Genomic DNA, 22,932 nt, shown 5'->3' with positions numbered 1-22,932 from the left:
CCATCTCTGCTCAGTTGTCTGCATTAAGCCCCATTTTCACATGTCTGTTCCCCGTAAACGACGTCTTTAATCAATAGTTTATTGCATGAAGCGTGCTCCTGACGTGAGGGACTTGTGTCTTCAAAATCAGGGACACTGCAGTGATTGTGACCCGCTTTTGGGATGCAGTGAGGAAGAGGAGAAGAAGGGGGCACCTCATGATCATTGCAGAGAGAGACAGAGAGAGAGAGAGAGTCAGTCCCACAGTGTTTCCTCGGCTGAAGACAGTCCAGTCTAGTCTGGTTGCTTCAGAGGAGACTCGACATGTCCCGAACTGCGTGCTGCAGGTAGGTGAGGCAAAACCAGTTATTAGACTTTGCAGACACAGACTCCAGTATTAACATGGGAACGTTTTCCCAACCTGCTCGAATGTTCCGTCTGCCCTGTTAATTAATTAAGCTTCACCCTTTAATTGATCTGCATGCGCATGTAGGTGACGATGTTGGATCTGTCCTGTGAATGACACCGGTGACTGTAGTGCTTTAGAGACAGCTGCTATGGAAAAGATGGAAGAGGATTTAACCTGGGCACGTCCCATTTATGTGATGCCTTCAGGGGTAAAAGTTGAAGAAACAGTCGCAGGTTGAAATAGATCAGCAGCCTGATAGGAATAAATCACCTGAGAGAAGAAGCAGAGGCAGCTGTCCATGGTGCTGAAACTAAAAGATTTTAGTTAAAAAAACAACAACAAATATTCTCTTGGATTTACATATTTGGGGAATTCTGGAAGACTTTTACCATTTTCCCCACATTCCTTTGCATAATTCCTAAAAGAAGATGAGAGTATTTACGTGTCTTTGATTCTAGCCGAACAAGTGATATGGTTTTTATATAAAAACCTACAACTATTCATTTTAAATGTCTGATTTGACTGAAACATTCTGTTAATGTCAGTGATCTGTAACAGAAAAGTTACATCACTAATTTCTAAAATTAAACATAATACCTTACCTCCCATCACACCATTAGAATAGAGCTGAAAGGTATTCTGTTTTTGTAATCAGAAAGTAAAAAGAAAAAACACATCAAATCCTCAGGTGAATAAAGTAAGAGCCACAAAAAAATTGATATTCGTGCTTAAAAGTGTTGGAAATTGTTATTTTTCTTGTGTCAAAGACTTCAGCTCAAGTTCCATGTGTAAAAAAGCAAAATCTAATGCCCCGTGTTCCTCTCTCAGGGTGACAGCACTGAACAAGAAGCAGCCGAGTTAGTTACCCAAAGTGGATTGATGGACCTCTGTTATAGCCAAGAAGACATGATTCTACATTCAGCATCTGTGGCACAATGTCCAATATGATCACCCTGACTGCCGTCAGCATCTTGTACCTGCCTGTTTTGCTGTTTGAGGCATTTGTTTTGTCTAAAGGCAAATATGAGAGGTCAGTGGTGCCCAGTTCTGCATCCCGCCTGGTGGCCAGGATGGACGGGGATATCATAATAGGAGCGCTCTTCTCTGTCCACCACCAACCATCAGCTGAGAAGGTAGCAGAGAGGAAATGTGGAGAAGTCCGAGAGCAGTATGGCATCCAGCGAGTGGAGGCCATGTTCCACACCTTAGACCGGATTAATTCAGACCCAAACCTGTTACCCAACATTACTCTGGGTTGTGAGATCAGGGACTCCTGCTGGCACTCGTCTGTGGCTCTGGAGCAGAGCATCGAGTTCATACGAGACTCTCTCATCTCCATACGGGACGACAGGGACGGAGCAAGGTGGTGCATTGAGGGAGTCCCTTCCAGTCAGCCGCCACCAACAAAGAAGCCCATCGCAGGGGTCATCGGACCTGGCTCCAGCTCAGTTGCGATCCAAGTTCAAAACCTTCTGCAGCTGTTTAACATCCCGCAGATCGCCTACTCCGCCACCAGCATTGACCTCAGTGATAAGACGCTGTTTAAGTACTTCCTTCGGGTGGTGCCGTCGGACACTCTTCAGGCTCGGGCTCTGCTTGACATCGTCAAACGGTACAACTGGACATACGTGTCTGCAGTGCACACAGAGGGTAAGACACATTTACTGACAGTTTGGAAAATTAAAGGTATGATTGGACAGCTTTTGACAATTAGCATCTGTATAAAGAGAGGTAGCGCCCTCTGGTGGCACTAGTTGTTTCAATGAAAGCCAGCAAGTCCAAGAGGTGGAGGTCTTGAATGAGTTGACAGTGTAAACTCATAGACTGTGTAAAACATGGACGTAGTCTCCCCGACGTCACCAGCCCTTGCCACTACCATATTGGTAGTGTCAAGGGCTAATGTCCTCTGAACTGCCGAGTTAGAAAAAAAAAATTCACACCCTCACAGTGTGTGTCGATAGTAAAGTTAACGATTCAGACAGGAGACAATTTTTGAACCAGGCTGTAAATCGGTTAATTCCTGCTTTGAAAACAGCTTTTTTTGGCTTGGTGTGTATGTGACTTCCAGTACTTCCGGAGCCAGCCTCAAGTGGACACTCGAGAAACAGCATATTTTAGCACGTCCACATTGTCTCATATTCTTAGACTGGGGGTTGCTGCTTGTGTAAACTGTATAAAACATGGACGTAGTCTTTGTGACATCTCTCATTGGTTCTGGATAGACGTTTTGAAGCTCACTCATCAAATTGAAAATACAGCATTAATCTAACTTTTGAGTCAGCCACACCCCTAATAATGAAACTCTTAGTCTGGATTAAATCAAAAGGTTTGGATTATAGAAGTACACACCCGTCTCAGTGAATAAAGATGAACTGATGAGCCACAGACTGTAAATGCAAACAGCTGCTCTTGTTTGTGAGGTTTCTCTCCATGATATTTCAGTAAAAAGAGGACAAAGCAAAAGAGGAAACACTGTTTACTGTGATCACCTGGAAGGTCTTATTTTAAAAAGGTTGTAACTATCTGTTTCATTTTTTTTCTTTTCGTTTTGCTCTGTTGTATCTTTGTTTTTGTTTCTGTTTTTTGTTTTGTTTTGTTTTTTTGTGGTTGTTGTTTTATCATTTTTGATTTTTCCTTTGTATATCTTTACTTTTCTTTTTTGTCTTATTTCTTGTCTTAGTTTTCTGTTTCTTTTTTTATATTTGTGTTTTCTTTGTATTTTCTTTTTTTCTTTTTTCCCTTTTTTTGTTTAGTCTTATTTTTGCAGATTTTCCCTTTCTTAATTTTTTTTCTTTTCATTTTGCGCTTAAATTTGTTTTTCCTGATGTTCCTTTAAATTCTGTGTTCTTTAAGAGTATTTAAAGAATAACATTTTGATTGGCTGTTTCTGCCAGAAAAATTATGACAACTCAGAAACACATTTATTTAGCACGTCAAAGCGTATTGTTTATAATAAAGCTCAAAATAAACAAGTTCTGAGCATATTGTTTTCACATCTCGGTTTTCAGACTGAACTGTGAATCTTTTAATTAGTTTTTTGATTGTCACTGATGTTGTAACAACCAAATGCTCTGTTTGTCCTCAGAAACAGCAGCTGAGGTCACTCTAACCCCGTTTGCTCTGCTTGTTCTGCTCCTGATTCTAAAAAAAGAAATCTGGAGACATTAAGGCCCTCTTAAATGCTAAAGGGAGAGCGCTGTGTTCTCACCAAACCCTCAGTGAAATCATTTTAGTGAGATAGAAGTTTAATGAATCTCAAGCGCCGACTACAGAGTGAGGCTGGAGTCAATCCAAACTCATTGATTCTCTCCTTTCCTCTTGTGAATGACCCTCCCTCAACAGCTGCTCGCCTTTCTTTCCTCAGGTAACTACGGAGAGAGCGGGATGGAGGTGTTCAAAGAGCTGGCCTCACAGGACGGCCTGTGTATCGCCCACTCTGACAAGATCTACAGCAACGCAGGCGAGAAGCACTTTGACAGGCTGCTGAGAAAACTGCGCGAGCGTCTGCCTAAAGCTCGAGTCGTTGTGTGTTTCTGTGAGGGGATGACGGTACGAGGGCTGCTCATGGCCATGAGGCGGCTCGGAGTAGCTGAAGAGTTTCTGCTAATTGGCAGGTTTGTAACAGATCGTTTTTCCCTGGAGAGCTTTTGTTTGGTCTGTCAGAGCTTTTTCTCTCTTTGTAGGATGAAAAGCAGAGAAGTTTCCCAACAACAGTAAAAAGAAGAATCTCTTCTTTTATTATTCACTGCTGCTTTTTACAAGACACCAATCTCTGTCACCCATAAGAAATCAGACCCTCTAGAATCAAAACAAGAACAAACAAACTTTTTTTCTAAAAGAGTTGACTCATTTTCAAACTAATTCCTCATGAATAGCCGCAGTTTTGTAAATCATGTCAGGTACCCTTCTCTTAAATTCTTCTGGCATAGATCTTTTTGCTTTTTATTTTGGCCTCAGAGTCAGACTTAAGGAGTTTACTCTTTCATAATTAAGACAACCAACCAGTGCCTTCCATAGGCAGATGATATAAAACATGCAAAATCAGTTGAAATGCTGAGAAGGATCTACTGGGGGGAGGAAACCAACAGCCAAGAAGTCAGCAAAGCTAGGGCAATAAAAATTTGTCTTTTTCTTTCAAAACAAACAAAATTCATCGACAATTCTTAAAAATGGAAAACCCCTACTTTAAAAACATTTTGGCTTTGATGGTGATTCCTTCATGGTAACTCCTTCCTTACCAATGAGACTTGATTGATCACCGACTCAGACAGTTTTGACACATAAATCAATTATCATCATTTTGCCAAATATCATATACACCGGTCACTTCATTAGGTACACCTTGCTAGTACTGGGCTGGACCCCCTTTGCCTTCAGAACTGCCTTAATCCTTCGTGGCATAGATTCATCAAGGTACTGGAAACATTCCTCAGAGAGTTTGGTCCATATTTGGTCCATGATAGCATCACACAGTTGCTGCAGATTTGTCGGCTGAACATCCATGATGAGAATCTCCCGTTCCACCACATCCCAAAGGTGCTCTATTGGATTGAGATCTGGGGACTGTGGAGGCCATTTGAGTACAGGGAACTCATTGTCATGTTGAAGAAACCAGTCTGAGATGATTCCAGCTTTATGACATGGAGCGTTATCCTGCTGGAAGTAGCCATCAGAAGATGGGTACACTGTGCTCATAAAGGGATGGACATGGTCAGCAACAATACTCAGGTAGGCTGTGGACTTTAAACCATGTTCAGTTGGTACTAAGGGGCCCAAAGTGAGCCAAGAAAATATCCCCCACACCATTACACCAGCAGCAGCAGCCTGAACCGTTGATACAAGGCAGGATGGATCCGTGCTTTCATGTTGTTGACGCCAAATTCTGACACTACCATCCGAATGTGGAGCAGAAATCCAGACTCATCAGACCATTCAACGTTTTTCCAATTTTCTATTGTCCAGTTTTGGTGTTGCTGTGTGAATTGTAGCCTCAGTTTCCTGTTCTTAGCTGACAGGAGGGTCACCCGGTGTGGTCTTCTGCTGCTGTAGCCCATCTGCCTCAAGGTTGGACGTGTTGTGTGTTCAGAGATGCTCTTCTGCAGACCTTGGTTGAAACGAGTGGTTATTTCAGTTACTGTTGTCTTTCTATCAGCTCCAACCAGTCTGGGCTCTAGTTGTGTGTGAAAATTCCAGTAGATCAGCAGTTTCTGAAATACTCAGACCAGCCCATCTGGCACCAACAATCATGCCACTTTCAAAGTCACTTAAATCACCTTTCTTCCCCATTCTGATGCTCGGTTTGAACTGCAGCAGATCGTCTTGACCATGTCTACATGTCTAAATGCAGTGAGTTGCTGCCATGTGATTGGCTGATTAGAAATTTGCGTCAACGAGCAGCTTGACAGGTGTGCCTAACCAAGTGGCCGGTGAGTGTTCTCCTCCAAAATCCTCCAAATCCAAGCTGATGAGGTTGTGCCTCTTGTAAGCACACGCTTCATGGTGATGTTGGTGGGATATGTGTGTGACTTAACTGATTCACATTGGAGTAGTATGGGACGTACTAGTCAGCTGGGGAACAGTGCTTGGGGGGGATTATGCATGAATGCTGCACAGTATGGATGGCCGGTGTGACCGCACTCTAACTTTCACTTTTTGTGTTTCTCCATCTCCTTTTAGCCAACAGCTTTAACTAAATTAGAAACTATTGACAAAACAAACTTTATGACTGTATCTGGAATTGGAAATCTCTAATGAAATGTTATTACAAGCTTTGACATCAGACTTTTGAGGCAGATAGAACGCACCATCTGACCTATGCTGCAGGTAGTCACCAGGGGGAGCTCTAAATCTTGTGGCTTCACTTCAGGGAGCAGCTGTGCCATCCATCTTCTAATCTACTGGATACAATATGAAGAAAAACGTGGATGAAATGAAAACGAGAATCATAAATTGTACAGAAATTCTATAAAGAAATTTGTGGTATAATACGGCGTAACATTTCTCTACAACCAGGATATGTGCTTCGTGTAAAAAGTTCATATGGAACCAAAATTTTTTTTCCTTGTGAGAGGAAAAGAAGCTCTGAAAGCCGAAGCGGCTTTGAGTCAGGCTCAGTAATGAATAATGCATCCTCGCAGCGAGCTCTCCCTCTCTCACTGTCAGATCACAGGCAGGACGAGCTAATATGGGACAGCACCTCCAGCATAAGCTGAGGAGCGTGGAGTAGCTCAACATCAAAGCTCGTATCAGCACTTAGACTCTCCAGTCTCAGCTCACCTCGAGTCCTGTTAGCTCCACCTGGAACCAGGCTACGATAAAAGCTGGCTATGGTTCATTTACACCGAGCGGTTGATTAATGTGAGGCTGCTTTATTCACAAAGGATGATGAGAAGGAGTCAGAGCCTTTTTTTCTTTTCACATGATGAAAAGCATGTATGAAAAAAGCCTAAACTTCTGCTCACCCCTTCAGCTTCAGTTTGCTCTGATGCTGAAGTCTCCACGAAAGATAAAGAGGGCAAGTTTGGAAGAGTGTGTGTTTTCTTTCTGGGTCAAGGAGAACACTGGAACAGGAAATTGTTTTAGAGTAATGCAGTAAGTGAACACATTCAGCACTGAGTAACACCCAGGGTACTGGAGGATGTAGAAAAAAGGCCATTCTCATATTTTTTTGTGCTCTAGATCTCTCCAGCATCTTTAGCGGTGTTTTTTTTTTTTAACAGTACATCTCTTCCCTTAGTTGAGTGCTTCCTGGTTTTGTGGTGTCAGAGTCATCTCCCGTGCAGTGTGTGTGTGTGTGTGTGTGTGTGTGTGTGTGTGTGTGTGTGTGTGTGTGTGTGTGTGTGTGTGTTGTCGTCAGAGCTGTAGGTTTCTGGCGCTCACAGTGTTGGACTGAGCAGAGTGTGATGCTGAGAAGCAGATGGCCAGGTACTGTTGATACTGTCACACTGGACATTCATTGTCAGCTCATTCTTGGAAGTGCCAGCCAAGCCAAACATGCTATTATTGGCTCCCGTTTCACCAAATGTGGGCTTTTTGAGGGCCAGTTGGTGATATTTTTGTACTGCAGATAAGAAGTAATTTAGTATCTAGTCCTGTGTATCTAAAAAATTGACTGAGATCTGGCTGCCTCTGACTCAAAGATTCATTTTTTGCCCCAGTTTTTGGTTTGTTTCTGTAGGGCTGAAAGCTTGTGAAGAAGCATGTGAACCACACCAACATGACACTAAAACAACTGTTTTCAAAAATCTGAGAAGTCTTTAATGTTAAACCAAAAAACAAGAAGAAAACTCTGCATTGTTCATCCAGAGAAGATGTACTTGGTCGTAAAAAAGATATAAACTGATACTGATGTTTCTAAATGTTATAAAAGTGTAAGTCAGAGCACCAGCAAAAAGGGTTGGCTATGTCTTTATAGTCATTTTCAATGCTGCTGCTATTAGAAAGGTGTCACGATTCTATACATCAAGTTGTTTGACCAGCCCTTGTTATATTTTCCACAGCAAAGATTGTATGTTATCTTCAAAACAAATCAAACATTACAAGGAAACAGCCCTAGAAATGTACAGGATAAGATTAGCAAAAAGATTAGTAACTAAACTTCCTCCCAGGAGTTTCCAGAAACAACACTGAGACTCTAAATGTATCCTCATAGCTCTATATAGCTTCAATTCCTGGCGGTGTGACCACAGACAGTAGGAACATGAGGCCAGTGTTGACTGCAATCTCTCCAATGATCACCAGGGGGAGACTGCTCAGGTTAAAAAAAAGAAAAAGTCAGTGAGAAACTGCCAATACATCTTTAAAAAAAAACCTTTGCTTCCTGGCTATTTTTGGATGTTCTATTAACAAAGTCAAAACTACCAAATGAAGCAACAACAACAACAAAATAAATCATAATTAGAGAAAATCAAATGTGGCTAAGCTAATGCTAACGGTAGCACGGTAAGTCTTCTGAGATATAAAACCAACAGAAAGGTCTTCCATGCTGAATTTTTCATGCACCATCATTCATTGTAGATATGATACAAAATTGAAAAAAATGCAACAAAAGATACTATCAGCATGGATTCTCCATAAATCCTAAGAAAAGCCAATAATAGTGTAAAGTGGGGGTGTTTTGCTTCCCTTTATTGTAAACATGAGTATAATCTAACAATGCCTGGTGTCCCTGCTAAATGTGAGCATGTTTTCAAACATCATATGTTGTTGCAATCCCTGAATCTGAAATTGTTGGTAAACTGTTGAAGACTATCAATTCTAAAAAAAAAAAAACTCGGAATCTTCACGAGATCCTCTCATGACTTCATGAAATTATGTGGTCATGGCATAAGGATCACCCACCTGGCTCAGCTCAATTGGATTGTTGAAGGGATGGGCCTTCAACATCAAAGTCTGTCCATAGCTCTGCCCCTGACAGGCCTCAAGAGAGCTGGCCAATCAGAGGGAAGGGGTTTGCGGACCGAAAGCCTTAAAGAGACAGCGACTGAAACAAAGGATTTCATACAAAGGCTGGAATATGGGTTTTTTTAAAAAGCACTGTAAGAAAAAAAGGTTTTGTTTTCTTTTAGCCATAAATAATGTAAAGCTACTATGGATATACCAGAGAAACAGTATAATCCCTAAAAAAAGGACAACACCCCCTCTTTAAGAATGTGGAATAATGCTGCCGCAGGAAACCTCCTGGACACAACCCTGGCTATAACTACAACTTCTTTTTTTTATCATTTTGATGCTGAGATGAAAAGTCAAGGCCAAAACCATTATTTTGAGATTCTATGTCACATAAGTCTTTGTTTAGATTCTCTGGTATAAGCTAAACACACTTAAAGACCGGCGCTGACATCATCTGTTGGTAGCTTAATTTAGAACAATGCAGATGCTTTCTTGGCACAAAAAAAAAATGTTTTAAAAACTTTACATTTTGTCTTATGTAATGTTATACCATGTTGTTCCATAATAAGGCTATGCTTGTTTTTCTCATCCATGTTTTACTCATACAGCATCACATACTTTACAATATATGCATCACAGGATTGAGCCCACACTGCTTAATGCTGCAGCGCTGCATTTTCAACACCACTGAACCCTTTTATTGAGTATGACTCACATGTGAGATGTCAAACAAAATAGTTTCTTAGGCTTCTTTGTGAGACACAGAAAGTGGTATAGTTCAGCATTTAAACTATAAGTACAATCAATAACTGAAGAAACAGAATCACACATACAGAGCCTGTGAGGAGGCTGGGAGATGTACTGTAACAGAACTAATCTGTGAAGTCTCACCACACTTGTGATTGTGTCTGTGGGGACTATTTTTTTCTTATTTCGGCAAGTACAGTGTGTATCCACACTCCTCAGTGGGAAGACCAAAAGGGAAACAAAGTCAGGGCAACAAAGGGAGACAATTTCAGCAGGATTCAGTCTGACACTGGTCTGGGAAGTGGCAGGAAGCTTGAAATGTGATAGACTTGGACAGAACTGTAAAAGAACAAATCTTCTTCAGCAACATTCAGACAATAATCAGAAAATCCTTGAGCAAGAATGTCGTTTTCTTGACTATGAATAGCAATTTCTAGTTGAGTTTTAAATGCTGAGGTTTAAAAAATGAGGACACATCAGCCTGTTCCAGCTGCTGTTAATTGACACATTTTTCATCTATCAGAGCTCTTTTAACAAAGCAAGGTAAAGACATCGCTGTTAAAGCAAGCAGCTGAGCAAAAACACAACATAATGATGCATTAAGAGCATATAGTTAACATACCATCATTGACCCAAGCTGTGCCACTCCAACTGCCAAAGAAATTTATTCTCAAGCTGGATTATAGCTTAGAAAATGAAGCTGTGATTTAAGTGACACTTTGTTCTGACAGCTCAGAGAAATGCTGGGTAAAACTTACGTAAAACCTTCATTTCACCTATCTCTGTTTCTTGAAAAGTCTAAAAATATGCTTACTCATAGAGCAGACACAACTCATACAGATTTAAAAACACGTCTGAGGATTATAGAGGAGAGAGTTTTCATAAAACTGAACCTGGATCTTCTTATTCCTTCTCCCTGTGTGTAGTGATGGCTGGGCAGACCGGGTGGAGGTGGTGGAGGGGTACGAGCAGGAGGCAGTGGGCGGCATCACGGTGAAGCTGCAGTCCGATGAGGTCTCCTCTTTTGACGACTACTTCCTGAAACTACGACTCAGCACCAACACCCGCAACCCCTGGTTCCCCGAGTTCTGGCAGTACCGCTTCCAGTGCCGCCTTCCCGGACACCCACTAGAGAACATGAATTATGCACGAAATTGCTCAGGTAGCTAAACTATCCGTCAAACAGTTGTGATGTAATGTTTCATGCATTTCTTTCTTTTTTTAAGTTTACAGTGTCATGCTGGGGTGCACAGCAGTGTATTTGAAGCGTTGTACTGTTGTCAATGCCCAGAGGACGGAGCCAAAAGGCCCCATAAACTGGAATATGTCCTTTAAATATGAAACAGACGACCAGAGGGAAGACTTCTTTTTCAGTCCGTGGAATAACCATTTGTCATATTGTTTATTTTTATGACATTCGGCTTTACAGAGGATGATGATCTAGGTAAATGACATCCTTTTCTTTTGTAAAGGAACAAACTGAATGCGTTGGCTTAGATTCTTGGTTCCTTGAAACAGTGCTCAATAAGCATGTTTCCCAAACATACCTTTAAGTTCTGCTTACACTGATCCCATTGAAAAAATAACTGTACACCAACAGATTATATATTTACGTTTTCAACCAACTTTCCTGACTTTGATCATATTCTGTGTTTAAAATCATAGACAAATGATTGAATTAATCTTATAATAAACGTAAATATAAAATAATGCATGCAGCAAAAGACATTTTCATACTTTTGAGTTTAACCCTCAGAAAGGTCTTTAATTGATTTTGTTTTACCCTCCCAATTCACCTCACTTCCTGAAGATTTCTAAGAAATATTAAATAACCCACTTTGCATGTAGCCCCTTTCTTTAGTTTCTAAAATTGTTTTATTTGCAAGTTTTCACATCACTCAAAAAATAGAGCTTCCCCTCTTATTTTATGCACATGACTCAAGCTTTTATTCATGTTTACAAAGCTTGTATTTTAATAATAGCTCTTTAAATTTTTATTTTGCCTCCTATTGTAACTGGAGATAGAGTTATGTTTGCTGTTCTGTCACTTCTGTTGTTTTTATATTATTATTCATATTCACTTTTTGGTGTAGAACTCCAAGATGGTGAGTGAATCCCTCTGAATGAAAACATAGTCTCCTCACTTAACAGTGTAATATACATAGAGATTAACTGATATTAAAATTTGATCCCGAAATTATTGAAAAGCTGTTTTTTCTTACCTAAATGTGCTTTAATATCAGTTAACCTCTACTATATAAAGCTATTGGGATGTTTTTAGTTGTTTTTTGTTTTGTTTTTTTCTTCACTATCTTGAGAGCCCAACATTTGTCTTACTGCTCTCACTTTGTGTCTTCCACCCTTTCTGACAATAAGACAGTCGTACAAAACAACCCAATAACACTGAGTATGTTGGTAACTGGCTGGTCCAGCTTAAAGTGCATGTAGCCACAGTTAGAGGGAAGCCTTACCGCAGCTCTGCAGATTAACATGGCGGCCATAATTCTCTGATATCTCACTTAAATAAAGGGCGGGAAGCTCATATGCTGTTCTAACAGCATGCGCTGCTGTTTCTAAGGTTGTAAGTCATCTATTCCCATGTTTCTTGGGACTATAAATTTCTCATAGAGAAAGTGAGTGACCATATTTGACAATAAAGCAACATCTTTTAGCCAAATTAGCTTAAATTAGTGCGGCTAATGCTAATAATCATTTACCTCCTAGCTACAAATGTTAGGGGGCTAGGAGGGGTGAGGATACTGATATTGCTCAAGGTAGAAGTTTACACCTTCCTCAGTTTTTATTCTTTTAGTACCAAAATGTGATATCAGCTCTCTTAGCTAACTGGGATATTAGCCAGAACGTGGCTGAATGCTAATGTTGCCTGAAAGTAGCAAAGTGGTTAAATGCTAATGATCTGTTTTAGCCTCAATTAGCTGGTGAACTGATAATAATATGTCAAATATAAATCCAAAATTTACAACCAAAGATGTGGTGTGACATTACTACAGCAGTTGAGCTTCCCAGCCCAAGCATGATGCAATATGAAAAGTAGCCGATGTCTCAATATTAAAAAACGTATATTTCTGTAGACAGCTAGCTAGCCGTCCTATCCCCAAAGGGAAAGTTGCTCCTCCTGCCTGCATGCTGTCATCCTGACATCATTTCATCGAGTCTAAACCTCACACAGCCCATTGAGCGAGGCCAGCATCAAAGCCAAGAAGCTGTTAAACTAGGTCATCACCAGCAGTTCCCATCGGACGTTTGCCCAGCTGCTACTTGACGGAAATCAGTGTTGTTTGAATAGACACTCGGTTTTCCAGCAGTCTTTTTTAACGCTTGATCTCACACAATTACGGGGACAACACAAGCCAGGGATGGTGGTTCTTGTACAGCCTGTCAGCCTCACATAAAATGAAGAGTTTAGTGTAGTCAGGTGCTGATGATGAATCATGCGGCACACAGAGTTAACACCCTTAAATTCTACACCTTTCAATTCTTACATTAATAAAAAAAACTGTTACAAAAAGTTCTCTTTTGACCAATTAACCACTTACTTTTAAGTCAAACAAAAAACAGAATTAGAATTTTAAAATATATTGGATTGAACACACTTGCATTGGAAAATATTTTGCTCTAAACAAAAATATTTGAACACTTTGCAGCAGAGTTTATATGTGTGATCAACCTAATGTAATTTGTCTCTATGCATCATCAATACTCTGCAAATAATAATTAGTAACACCGAAGAGTTTTGTGCTACACATTTTCTGCGGAAGGTGACACCACTGTCTCCATAATAATGATTTTGCAAGTGTTTATCTTAATAATGGCAGCTCAGTCCCTATAAATTAATTCAAAGTCAAATTCTAGTGTCACAGCAACAGAGATTGAGTCTACAGAAGTACCACTGAAAAATATAATACTTTAATGGGTGAAATCCGGTTATAGTTTGGCAAGCTGTATCACTCCCCATCAGGCAGTACATTATCAGCTGCTCTGTCACTCTACACTTGCTTTCCATAAAATATGAAACAGTCTCTTTGGCACCAATTCAAGGAAGACAGAAGGGTGAAGCAATGAGTTCATCACTTTTTTAAAGCCCCAGTAGCACACACTGACCACTTTTCATGTACTTAGAATAAATGTGTGAGTGGATTGAGTATCCTCACCAACACTGTCATTTCCACCAGTCCAAGTTCTTTTGGAAAAAAAAATATATATTGGGGTTTTGTTATAATTTCTCAAATGTGATATCATCAATGGTAAGTCATCTCTATCGACTTTATCAACCTCTTTTCATAACTGCTTCTTTCCAGAGTTGAATTCTTCCCACCTCCTCCAAAAACAGTAGCCTGAAATGAAAGTGTGCTGTGTGCAATGGCTGTCACCTGTGTACTAATCAAAGGATAGCAAACACACAGTGTGGTGCCAGCAGAGAGTGAAGCTTGAAGGAAACTAAAGGCATTTTTCACCAAGTGTATTTTTGCTGCAATGTTTCAAGTAATTAAAAAAAAGCATTTCTTAATGTTTCTCCTTTGGGATAAAGATGTCAACAGGGAGCGCAAGCCTAAAACCAAGCTAAAGCCAACGTGTGCTGTGGCTAACATGAGTTGAGGATAGTTTAAGTAAAGGATAACCTGACTTTAGGCTAACCCGAGTTGAGGCTAACTTGACTTAAGGCTAACCTTGGTTGAGGCTAACCTGAGTTGAGGCTAACTTGAGTTAAGGCCAACCTGAGTAGAGGATAACCTGAGTTAAGGCTAAATTGAATTGAGGCTAACTTGAGTGAAGGCTAATCTGAGTTGGGGCTAACTTGAGTTAAGACTAACTTGAGAAGAAGATAACCTGAATTTAGACTAACTTGAGCTGAGGCTAACTTGAGTAAAGACTTACTTGAGTTGAGGCTAACTTAAGTTGAGGCTAACCTGAGTTGAGGCAAACCTGAGTTTAGACTTACTTGAGTTGAAGCCAACCTGAATTGAGGCTAACCTGAGTAGAGGATAACCTGAGTTAAGGCTAACTTGAATTGAGGCTAACCTAAATTGAGGCTAACCTGAGTTGAGGCTAACCCAAATTGAGGCTAACTTGAGTAAAGACTAGCTGGAGAAGAGGATATCCTGAGTTAAGACTTACCTGAGTTGAGGCTAACTTGAATTAAGACTAACCTGAGTTGAGGCTAACTTGAGTCAAGGCTAATTTTAGTTGAGGCTAACTTGAACTGAGGCTAACTTGAACTGAGGCTTACCTGAGTTGAGGCCAACTTGAATTTAGGCTGTTAAGGGTAATGGTAGCTCTGGTGTTGCTTGTCTTTTGACTTGTGCTTTGGGACAATTTTTCATTCAAGTAGCACACAAATGTTAGATTTTACTTTCTGTAGCCTATTGATGTCAAATGGTGTCTGGTTTTAAAATAAGTATTTAAAAAGGAAAGAGCTTCCAACACACATATCTGGTTCACTTATTTTACACTCACGGAATGAAAGCATGGCCTTTGAAATGACATTAAGCTGACATCTTACCTCAACATAGAGCAACTAAAAACTGCTTAGTCTGCTTCTTGCTTGCATTACACTGAACTGATAGGGTGTGTCTGAACGTCGCACGCCGTTTGTGTTCAAATCTGAGTCATTTCTCTGTCATTCACTCATCGTGTCTGTCTGTAATGAAACAAAACAAAGACAATATATTTAAATGTATCAGAGAAGTTTGTTCATTTTTCTCTTGCTTGAGGACACAGTTTCACTGATATTGCCTTTTTAGACCGACTCTAATTGACTCATAAATGGAGAAACAGATAGTCTTGCCATGGTAACAAGCTCTCTTTGAAGCCATTTTCTGAGGCTCCCTGTTCTTCTAAAGTCGTCTCCCACTGAGGCAAAGAGGCATGTAGCTGGCGGCCTGTTTTCAGAGAACAATTACAAGAATGTTTCAGCGAGCACCCTATCATTCCTTTGTAATATGTTAAATCATGCTAGATACACCTGTAAGGGACGACTGAAATGTAAACAACTTTTTTATGCATTAATAAGCTACTGCTTGCAGCAATAAAACACCCCCTGTGAGGCTTCTCTTCTTGGAAACAACAAAAACGTCCTGAAGGTGAATCCCAACAGTTTTCTCATGTGTGGGCAGGTTATGAAAGTCTTGAAGACAACTACGTTCAGGACAGTAAGATGGGCTTCGTCATCAATGCGATCTACGCCATGGCCCACGGGCTGCATGACATGCACACTCACCTCTGCCCGGGACACGTTGGTCTCTGTGACAACATGAAACCTGTGGACGGAAGCCACCTGCTGGACTTCCTTCTTAAGACGACCTTCACGGGGGTTTCAGGGGAGGACATTTGGTTTGATGAGAACGGGGACTCACCAGGGAGGTAAAAATTCAGTTCCCTTGCATTTCTGAAAATTCTAAGCAACTCAAAGACGTTACTCATATTTGTACAACTTTCTTAATCTGGATCATCTTTAAATCTTTTTGACGCTCGATTCAAAACTGTAAACTGATGTTTTTCTCTGTTTGCTGTATCTCTGCACTATTAGGTATGAGATAATGAACTTTCAGCGTGTGGAGCCTGGTGTTTACGACTACATCAACATCGGCTCCTGGCATGAAGGCATCCTCAGTCTAGATGATGAAATGATGCAGATGAACCGCAGTGACATGGTCCGCTCAGTCTGCAGTGAGCCCTGCTCTATAGGAGAGATCAAGGTGAGGAGGGAGAACTTCATATATTCTAAGATGATGCTTATTGCCCTTAAACCTCCATGTTTTAACTTTAAGGTCCTGTTTTGGATGACTGAATTGGATGACATTTCTCTTTCCATGTTTTCATGGTCAGGTGATAAGAAAGGGAGAAGTGAGCTGCTGCTGGATCTGCACTGCCTGTAAGGACAATGAGTTTGTCCAGGATGAGTTCACATGCAAGGCCTGTGAGCTGGGCTGGTGGCCAGACAAAGAACTGGAAGGTAACACATGCTTAGGCTTTAGCTATATTTGTACTTAAAACACTGATCAAGAGACGAGACCTAAGCCAATGAAGCTTTTCAAGGGGTCATGTATTTATGAGTATTGGCTATATCCAATTCTATATTCAATTAGTGACATGACACCTTGGCCCGGTACAGAGAACAGACAAAACATTGTCAAAAAAATAAAAAATGTCTTACCAACAAAACCATGGTCGAGATAACAGCTACACTAAAGTGAAGCCAAAACTTAAAGGGGCACTAGCTTTGACTTGTAAAAGTATTTTCAATGATCCAATCATTAGACATTACACCAAATCATGTCAATATTAGGGTGAGGTCATACTGGCCATTTGTAGCAAGCTGTACTCAGGCCCGATTGGCCCCCCATTCCTCTGTTGGCTGGTATAGTCTGCGGTCACACCAGGGGCGGTGTCATGGGTGGGCCCAACGGTCCCAGGCCCACCTCAAACTTTTCTTTGAAAAAAACTGTTTTCTTTATTTGTTTTTCTAAAAAGCAGTTTTAAAGAAGAATGTTATAAAATTTTGTCACTTTATGCTAAGTTTGTTATTGTTAGATGCCCTGTCTTTATAAGATGAGCCAAGTTTGGCAATCTTCTAACCTGTTGGTAGAAAAAGTTATGACTCATTCAGCCTCCTGTTATACCGCTAGGACTAGAGAATGATTTCGGGAAAGTCTGTAAATTTTTGTCTTTTATCTAACTGTGGTTAATGTTGCTGCTCTTACAGCCTATAATACACGGAAAGTTGAGGTGACACAGCCCATTGGTGCGTTAGTTGACTGCTCTTTGGCTGAGAGCCATTGAGAGCCATTGCTGTCTGGTGCACTAAAATTTTTTGAAATATTAAAGGATCAAAAGCAACCAAATCTGCTTTAAAACATACATAGTAACAGTATTATATCTATATAGTTATAGTTATTTACTAACTTTTGTGATTTATAGCCCACCCAAAATCAAAATCCTGGCTCCGTCCCTGGGTCACACTACTCCAATAAGAACCAGACTAGACTTTCTTTACTTTTTGGCTAATCTTAAGTTGTTTTGGTCTGACACTGCCTTCTAACACTCCTCAATTGTTTCAAATGACTGTCAAGAGGAGCAGTAGGAGTGTTTGTACGAAGTGTATTTATGAAGTGTATCACGCTGAAGCACACCTTTCCAAAGTGGAATCAAGGAAGTGAATCATGCCCGAGCACAGTATGGAGCAGTCACACTGGCCAAATTAAGCAGACTTCAGGGTTGAAGCGTGCTTGGGCATGGTACAAATGGCCAGTGGACCAGTACTCCCACTTTAAGTTACTTAAGTGCCCATAGGCTGCGATCCTGTTGCAAACAAGTGTTTTCAAAGATAAACTTTCAACAATCTGTTGAAAGTTAAGTTCTTCAGAGCCTTTCTGCTCCTCATCCCCTCAAACTCTTCTCTGCACAGTTTGTGCCGCTAAGATTTTTCGCAGCACTATTTCATAAAACCTGTTCTGTCCTATTTTCATCGCTTTCCCATGACACCTGAGAGCCATTCATCATCCTCACCGTTTTATCCGACAGCAGCCCTACTTTGCTTACCACTCTTCTGGCCCACTTTCAAAGGCCTGTTCAAAGACAAGACACTGTCTTAACAGGATCATCCTGACTTTCTACATGCTGTTTCACTTTTTTTTTTACCTTAAGCTGCATGAAGAGAGGAGAAAGTGAAGCCCGGGAATGACGTAAAAAAATTATTCTGGTGCAATTTTCTAACCCCAGCCGTCCTTCTGTTGCACAATGAATAAATAAAGCAGGTTAGATTAGATATTTAAAGTGTGGTCACAACATGAGGCAGGAAGGAGATCTAATTTAGATCCATGAAAAATGGAGTGATTTACTTTGTCCTGCTGCATTGCCCCCCTCTGCTGCTGGCCACAACCCAGCCTGGTCAGGGCTCAGAAAAAGGGGGTTATTTATAGATGAGCTAGAAACCTACTTTGAGACTTACTGTATTTTCTTTGACTTACAGGATTAATTTGGATGTTTGAAAGTTCCTCTTTTCAAAATGTACTTTAATTTACCGAACAGCTGCTGAAATGATAGAAAATGTATGAGCTGCTTTTTGTGTATGTGGCTGTGTTTTAATCCTGGTGTGTTTTTCACTCTTTTCAGGATGTGAACCAATACCACTGCGCTACCTGGAGTGGAGCAACCCAGAGTCCATCATCCAGGTGGTCTTCTCCTGCCTGGGTATCCTGGTCACCTCATTTGTCACATTTGTCTTTGTCTTGTACCGTGACACGCCCGTGGTGAAGTCCTCCAGCCGAGAGCTCTGCTACATCATCCTGGCTGGGATCTTCCTGGGCTATCTGTGCCCCTTCACCCTCATTGCCCGTCCAACAGTGGCCTCCTGCTACCTCCAGAGGCTGCTGGTTGGACTCTCGGCTGCCATGTGCTACTCTGCCCTGGTCACCAAAACCAACCGCATCGCCCGTATCCTCGCAGGCAGCAAGAAGAAGATTTGCACCAGAAAACCAAGGTTCATGAGTGCTTGGGCGCAGGTGGTCATTGCCTTCATCCTGATCAGTGTCCAGCTCACGTTGGAAATTACCCTCATCATCATGGAGCCTCCCGAGCCAATCAAATCCTACCCCAGCATCAGGGAAGTCTTCCTCATCTGCAACACAAGCAATGTAGGTGTTGTGGCTCCTCTGGGTTACAACGGGTTGCTTATCATGAGCTGCACGTACTACGCCTTCAAGACGCGCAATGTCCCTGCAAATTTCAACGAAGCCAAATACATCGCCTTCACCATGTACACCACCTGTATCATCTGGCTGGCGTTTGTGCCAATCTATTTCGGTAGCAACTATAAGATCATCACCACATCCTTCTCTGTTAGCCTCAGTGTGACTGTCGCTTTGGGCTGTATGTTCACACCAAAGATGTACATCATCATTTGTAAACCGGAGCGGAACGTTCGCAGCGCCTTCACCACATCCGATGCCGTGCGCATGCACGTCGGTGACGGCAAGATCGCCTGCAGGAGCAACAGCCTGCTCAACATGTTCAAGAGGAAGAAGAACACTGGAAACGGCAGGTATGTTCTTTAATTGAGTCTGTGAGTCCTGCTCCTGAGGCACCTCAGGGATGCTGGTTTTACTGTCATTCCATCTCAAAGGGAACCTGATGTCTTACTGTATTCACTTCCAAAGAGCCACTTGTTGTAAAGTGTGACGGATATAGGTCAGGGCTCAATTCACACAGCCGTTCTGACTTTTGAACCTATGGTACAATTAAAACAAGCATCTCTGTGTGCTGAGGGACGGCTAGTGGAAGATCAGATAGAGGATGCAGGGTTTCTGCAGAGTTTACAAGATGGGTTTTAGAGTTTTTGAAACAGCTTTGATACCATTGATACAACCTTTTCTAATGAATGATAATTACGTGATGGATTCTTTCTCTAGTTAATGTGACGGTGCTTGCAATAGGTTTGCAGGTACCTGTAAGCTTTGCTCCTTTGCATTTTTGCCAACATTTTAGTACGAAAATGACAATCTTGGCAGGCAAAAAGCAAAATCTAAAGGTCCTATATAATGTTTTTAAACTATTTGCCACTTTGCCTTGTAGTTGTTTAAGCAAAATTTTGATTTCAATTGCACAAAACATAGGGAGTGGGAAGGGATGGTATGATCAGTGTTGGGGAAGTTACTTTTAAAAAGTAGTGTTTGTTACACGTTACTTCTCGAAAAAGTAGTCTCTTACTTTACTTAGTTACCCTCTATGGAAAGAAACTTTTTACCGTACTTTTACGTTACTTTTGGTGCTTAACTTTGGGCAGAACCCCATCTCATTTCCTAAATGTGTATAGGCCTACATAAAGTTCTACTAAGGAAGACACAACAGGTAATTCTCTTGTGCTATTTATTTTGAAAAATGCCACAGAGCACTTGACAAGAAAAATAATAATGCCATGATGACTGACTGCTCTCTGCATGCTATGCAGAATACCATCCTCAGTGTGAAATGAGAGCCCGTGGCTATTGCACATTTTCATATCTGAGGCAGTGTTGCTGTCAAACTGGTCCCTGGGAAAAGTAATGTTGTTCCCGATTGAGGCCACATTTCGTTACCATATTTTCAGTAGTAACACGTTACACTACTTTTTACCACAAAAAAGTAGTTACGTTACTGTAAAGTGTTACTGTAATGCGTTACTTTGTGACTCTTTACACCCAACACTGGATATGATATAGACGTTCTTCACAGAATGGTGGCCTAAGTATCCCAAAGAAGGGAGGACACACGCTGGTGTAGAGGTGGAAAATCACCATTCCCCCAAAAATTGGCAAGCGCTCGAGAAGAACCAGAGCCAGTGCACTACACATATGATCAAGAATATGGCCTAACCTCTGAAGTGTTGCACAGGTGGTTACAACAGCACTTTAAGTGGGATGTTAAAATTTTAGTGTTAATTTCTCTTTTCTTTCCTTCTCTAACTTCATGTCATCTGCCTGTTTGCCATGGTTTGCCAGTGCAGAGCAGAGCAAATAGTGAACCTCTGTTTCCTTTGGTCCTCTGGTAAACACACTGGTGTTTTGCAGCCAACAACAGAGCAGTTGGTGTGTCTGACCCTGGCCTCTGAAATTCTGGCTCTGACCTGTTTAGTTGGAGGATAATGAGGCAATGGAGACCATATAATTCATTGTATGGGACCTTTAAATTGAAACCCTTGACACATCTTCTTAAGCCTTTTTCTCTCAGTTAAACTAACTTTGATTTACATTTCAGAGACCTGCAGATACCCTAATTATGCACAACATGATAAATATATTCTTGAATATATTTTCTTTCCTAAATGAACCACAGATGCTGTCTTGTCTCTACTTTGCTGGGTTTCTGTGCAGTAACAGTCGTCTTTATTTTGTTCATAGTTCTAATGGAAAGTCTGTGTCATGGTCTGAACCAGGTGCAAGACATCCTCCAAAAGGGGATCACATGTGGCACAGATTGTCAGTACATGTGAAGAGACAGGAAGCAGGTTCCAATCAGATGGCTGTCATCAAACCCTTAACTAATACTTACCAAAACAGAGGCCTGGAGTTCTCAGACCTCAGCACTAAGACTTTGTATAATGTGGCGGAGGAGGACGAGGGTGACCCAGTCAGGTACAATCCCCCTGTCACTCCCCCCATGGTGGCCCATGGGCAGATTCCTGCCTGTGGGTCGATAAAGGACACAGAGGTGGGGATGGAGCTGTACACACCTGATCACCTGCAGGAGAAGAGCTTGGCTTGTAAATTCAACAGTGACATCCCTCAGCTTAATGATATGGTTAGCATGCCTGAGGCTGTCAGCGGCGGCATGCCCATGTACCATCAGGCCCATCTCATCCAGCACGAACCCATCCTGCCTGTGCACCTCGACCCATTTGATGAGGAGCCCGCCTCTCCTCCAGAGGAGGACGAGGAGGAGATAGAGAACGAGCAGTTTGGCCTTCTCCACGGCTACATGTACAACAACTCCCAGATTCATGAGGAGGAGGAGGACTTGGTGGAAGTAAAACTCGCCATGGAGGACTCCTTGGCCCTGATGCCTCCCTCTCCTTTTCGAGATTGTGCTGCTCCTCCTGTAAGCCCTTTTCCCAACTCACCTGTGTCTGAGTCAATTCTGTGCAGCCCTCCAAATGTGACATATGCTTCAGTCATCCTCAGAGACTTGAAGCAAAGCTCCTCAACTCTGTGAAGGTGCTTATTTACATTACCTGTTGTAATATATTTTCAAGTTCATGATGAATTGTGTTGTACATGTTGGATTAGAAGGAACCATGCGGATTGACAAGTCATTTTTCACTCTGTATCTGATAGCTTTTACATGATAAAGACAAACAATGTGGTTTAAAACTTCTTTAGATGTTGTCTACAGTAGAGAAGGAACTGAGTGTTACAAACATATGCTAACAGAAGCTTTTAAGATAAAATAGAATGTGTCCTTTCAGACAAACAACTAAGATTGTTTCTGTATGTACATTTATTCATATGAATAGATTTAGTAAAAGAATAGGCAACTTATCAAGAAGATGAGTGAACAATTTTAAACATTAAGGGTTAGTATAATTTGTATGTGATGTAAATTGTTCAGATTTGTCTACAGTATATTACACATTGTGTGTTTTGTGCTTTATAAAGAATAATGCAAGAGCAAAGTGAAAACATGATACTGTTTGTTAGAGTTTAAAGGAAAGTTTGATACTCTGATAACATTAATGTGATCGAATATGAAGAGAAATCAAAAGTGTCACAATCACAATCCTAAATATGACATGTTTTTCTTTCATTGAGTTATATAGATCCCTTTACTGTTTGTAAACAGTTACAGCTGTGCGCACATTTTGGCAACAGAAGTACAGTGGAGTACATTAGTTTGTCGAGCTGCGTGAGGGGGTT

The 22,932-nt window shown here is 41.2% G+C and overlaps 1 protein-coding gene across 3 annotated transcripts; it reads left to right on the top strand.

Annotated features, from left to right (window-relative positions):
- Window positions 1-163: 163 nt before the first annotated feature.
- Window positions 164-22,231, top strand: grm1b (glutamate receptor, metabotropic 1b). 3 transcript variants are annotated; one of them, XM_074692854.1, is made up of 10 exons: window positions 164-326; window positions 1,217-2,038; window positions 3,753-4,002; window positions 10,453-10,688; window positions 10,956-10,970; window positions 15,661-15,907; window positions 16,074-16,242; window positions 16,373-16,499; window positions 18,659-19,586; window positions 21,456-21,693. In XM_074692854.1, exons 2-10 carry the CDS (start codon window positions 1,324-1,326, stop codon window positions 21,562-21,564), a joined length of 2,796 nt encoding a protein of 931 aa, XP_074548955.1. In that variant the 5' UTR covers window positions 164-326; window positions 1,217-1,323; the 3' UTR covers window positions 21,565-21,693. The 3 variants fall into 3 exon arrangements, with proteins under 3 accessions (XP_074548955.1, XP_074548953.1, XP_074548954.1); XM_074692852.1 differs by having other exon boundaries at window positions 169-326; window positions 21,421-22,231; XM_074692853.1 differs by lacking the exon at window positions 10,956-10,970 and having other exon boundaries at window positions 173-326; window positions 21,421-22,231.
- Window positions 22,232-22,932: the final 701 nt, after the last annotated feature.

This window comes from Halichoeres trimaculatus, unplaced genomic scaffold (assembly GCF_033239565.1).
Source record: "Halichoeres trimaculatus isolate MK-OKI-2021-1 unplaced genomic scaffold, fHalTri1.1 fHalTri1_scaffold_17, whole genome shotgun sequence".
Classification (NCBI taxonomy): Eukaryota; Metazoa; Chordata; class Actinopteri; order Labriformes; family Labridae; genus Halichoeres; species Halichoeres trimaculatus.
This window is presented reverse-complemented; position numbering and strand designations above follow the sequence as displayed.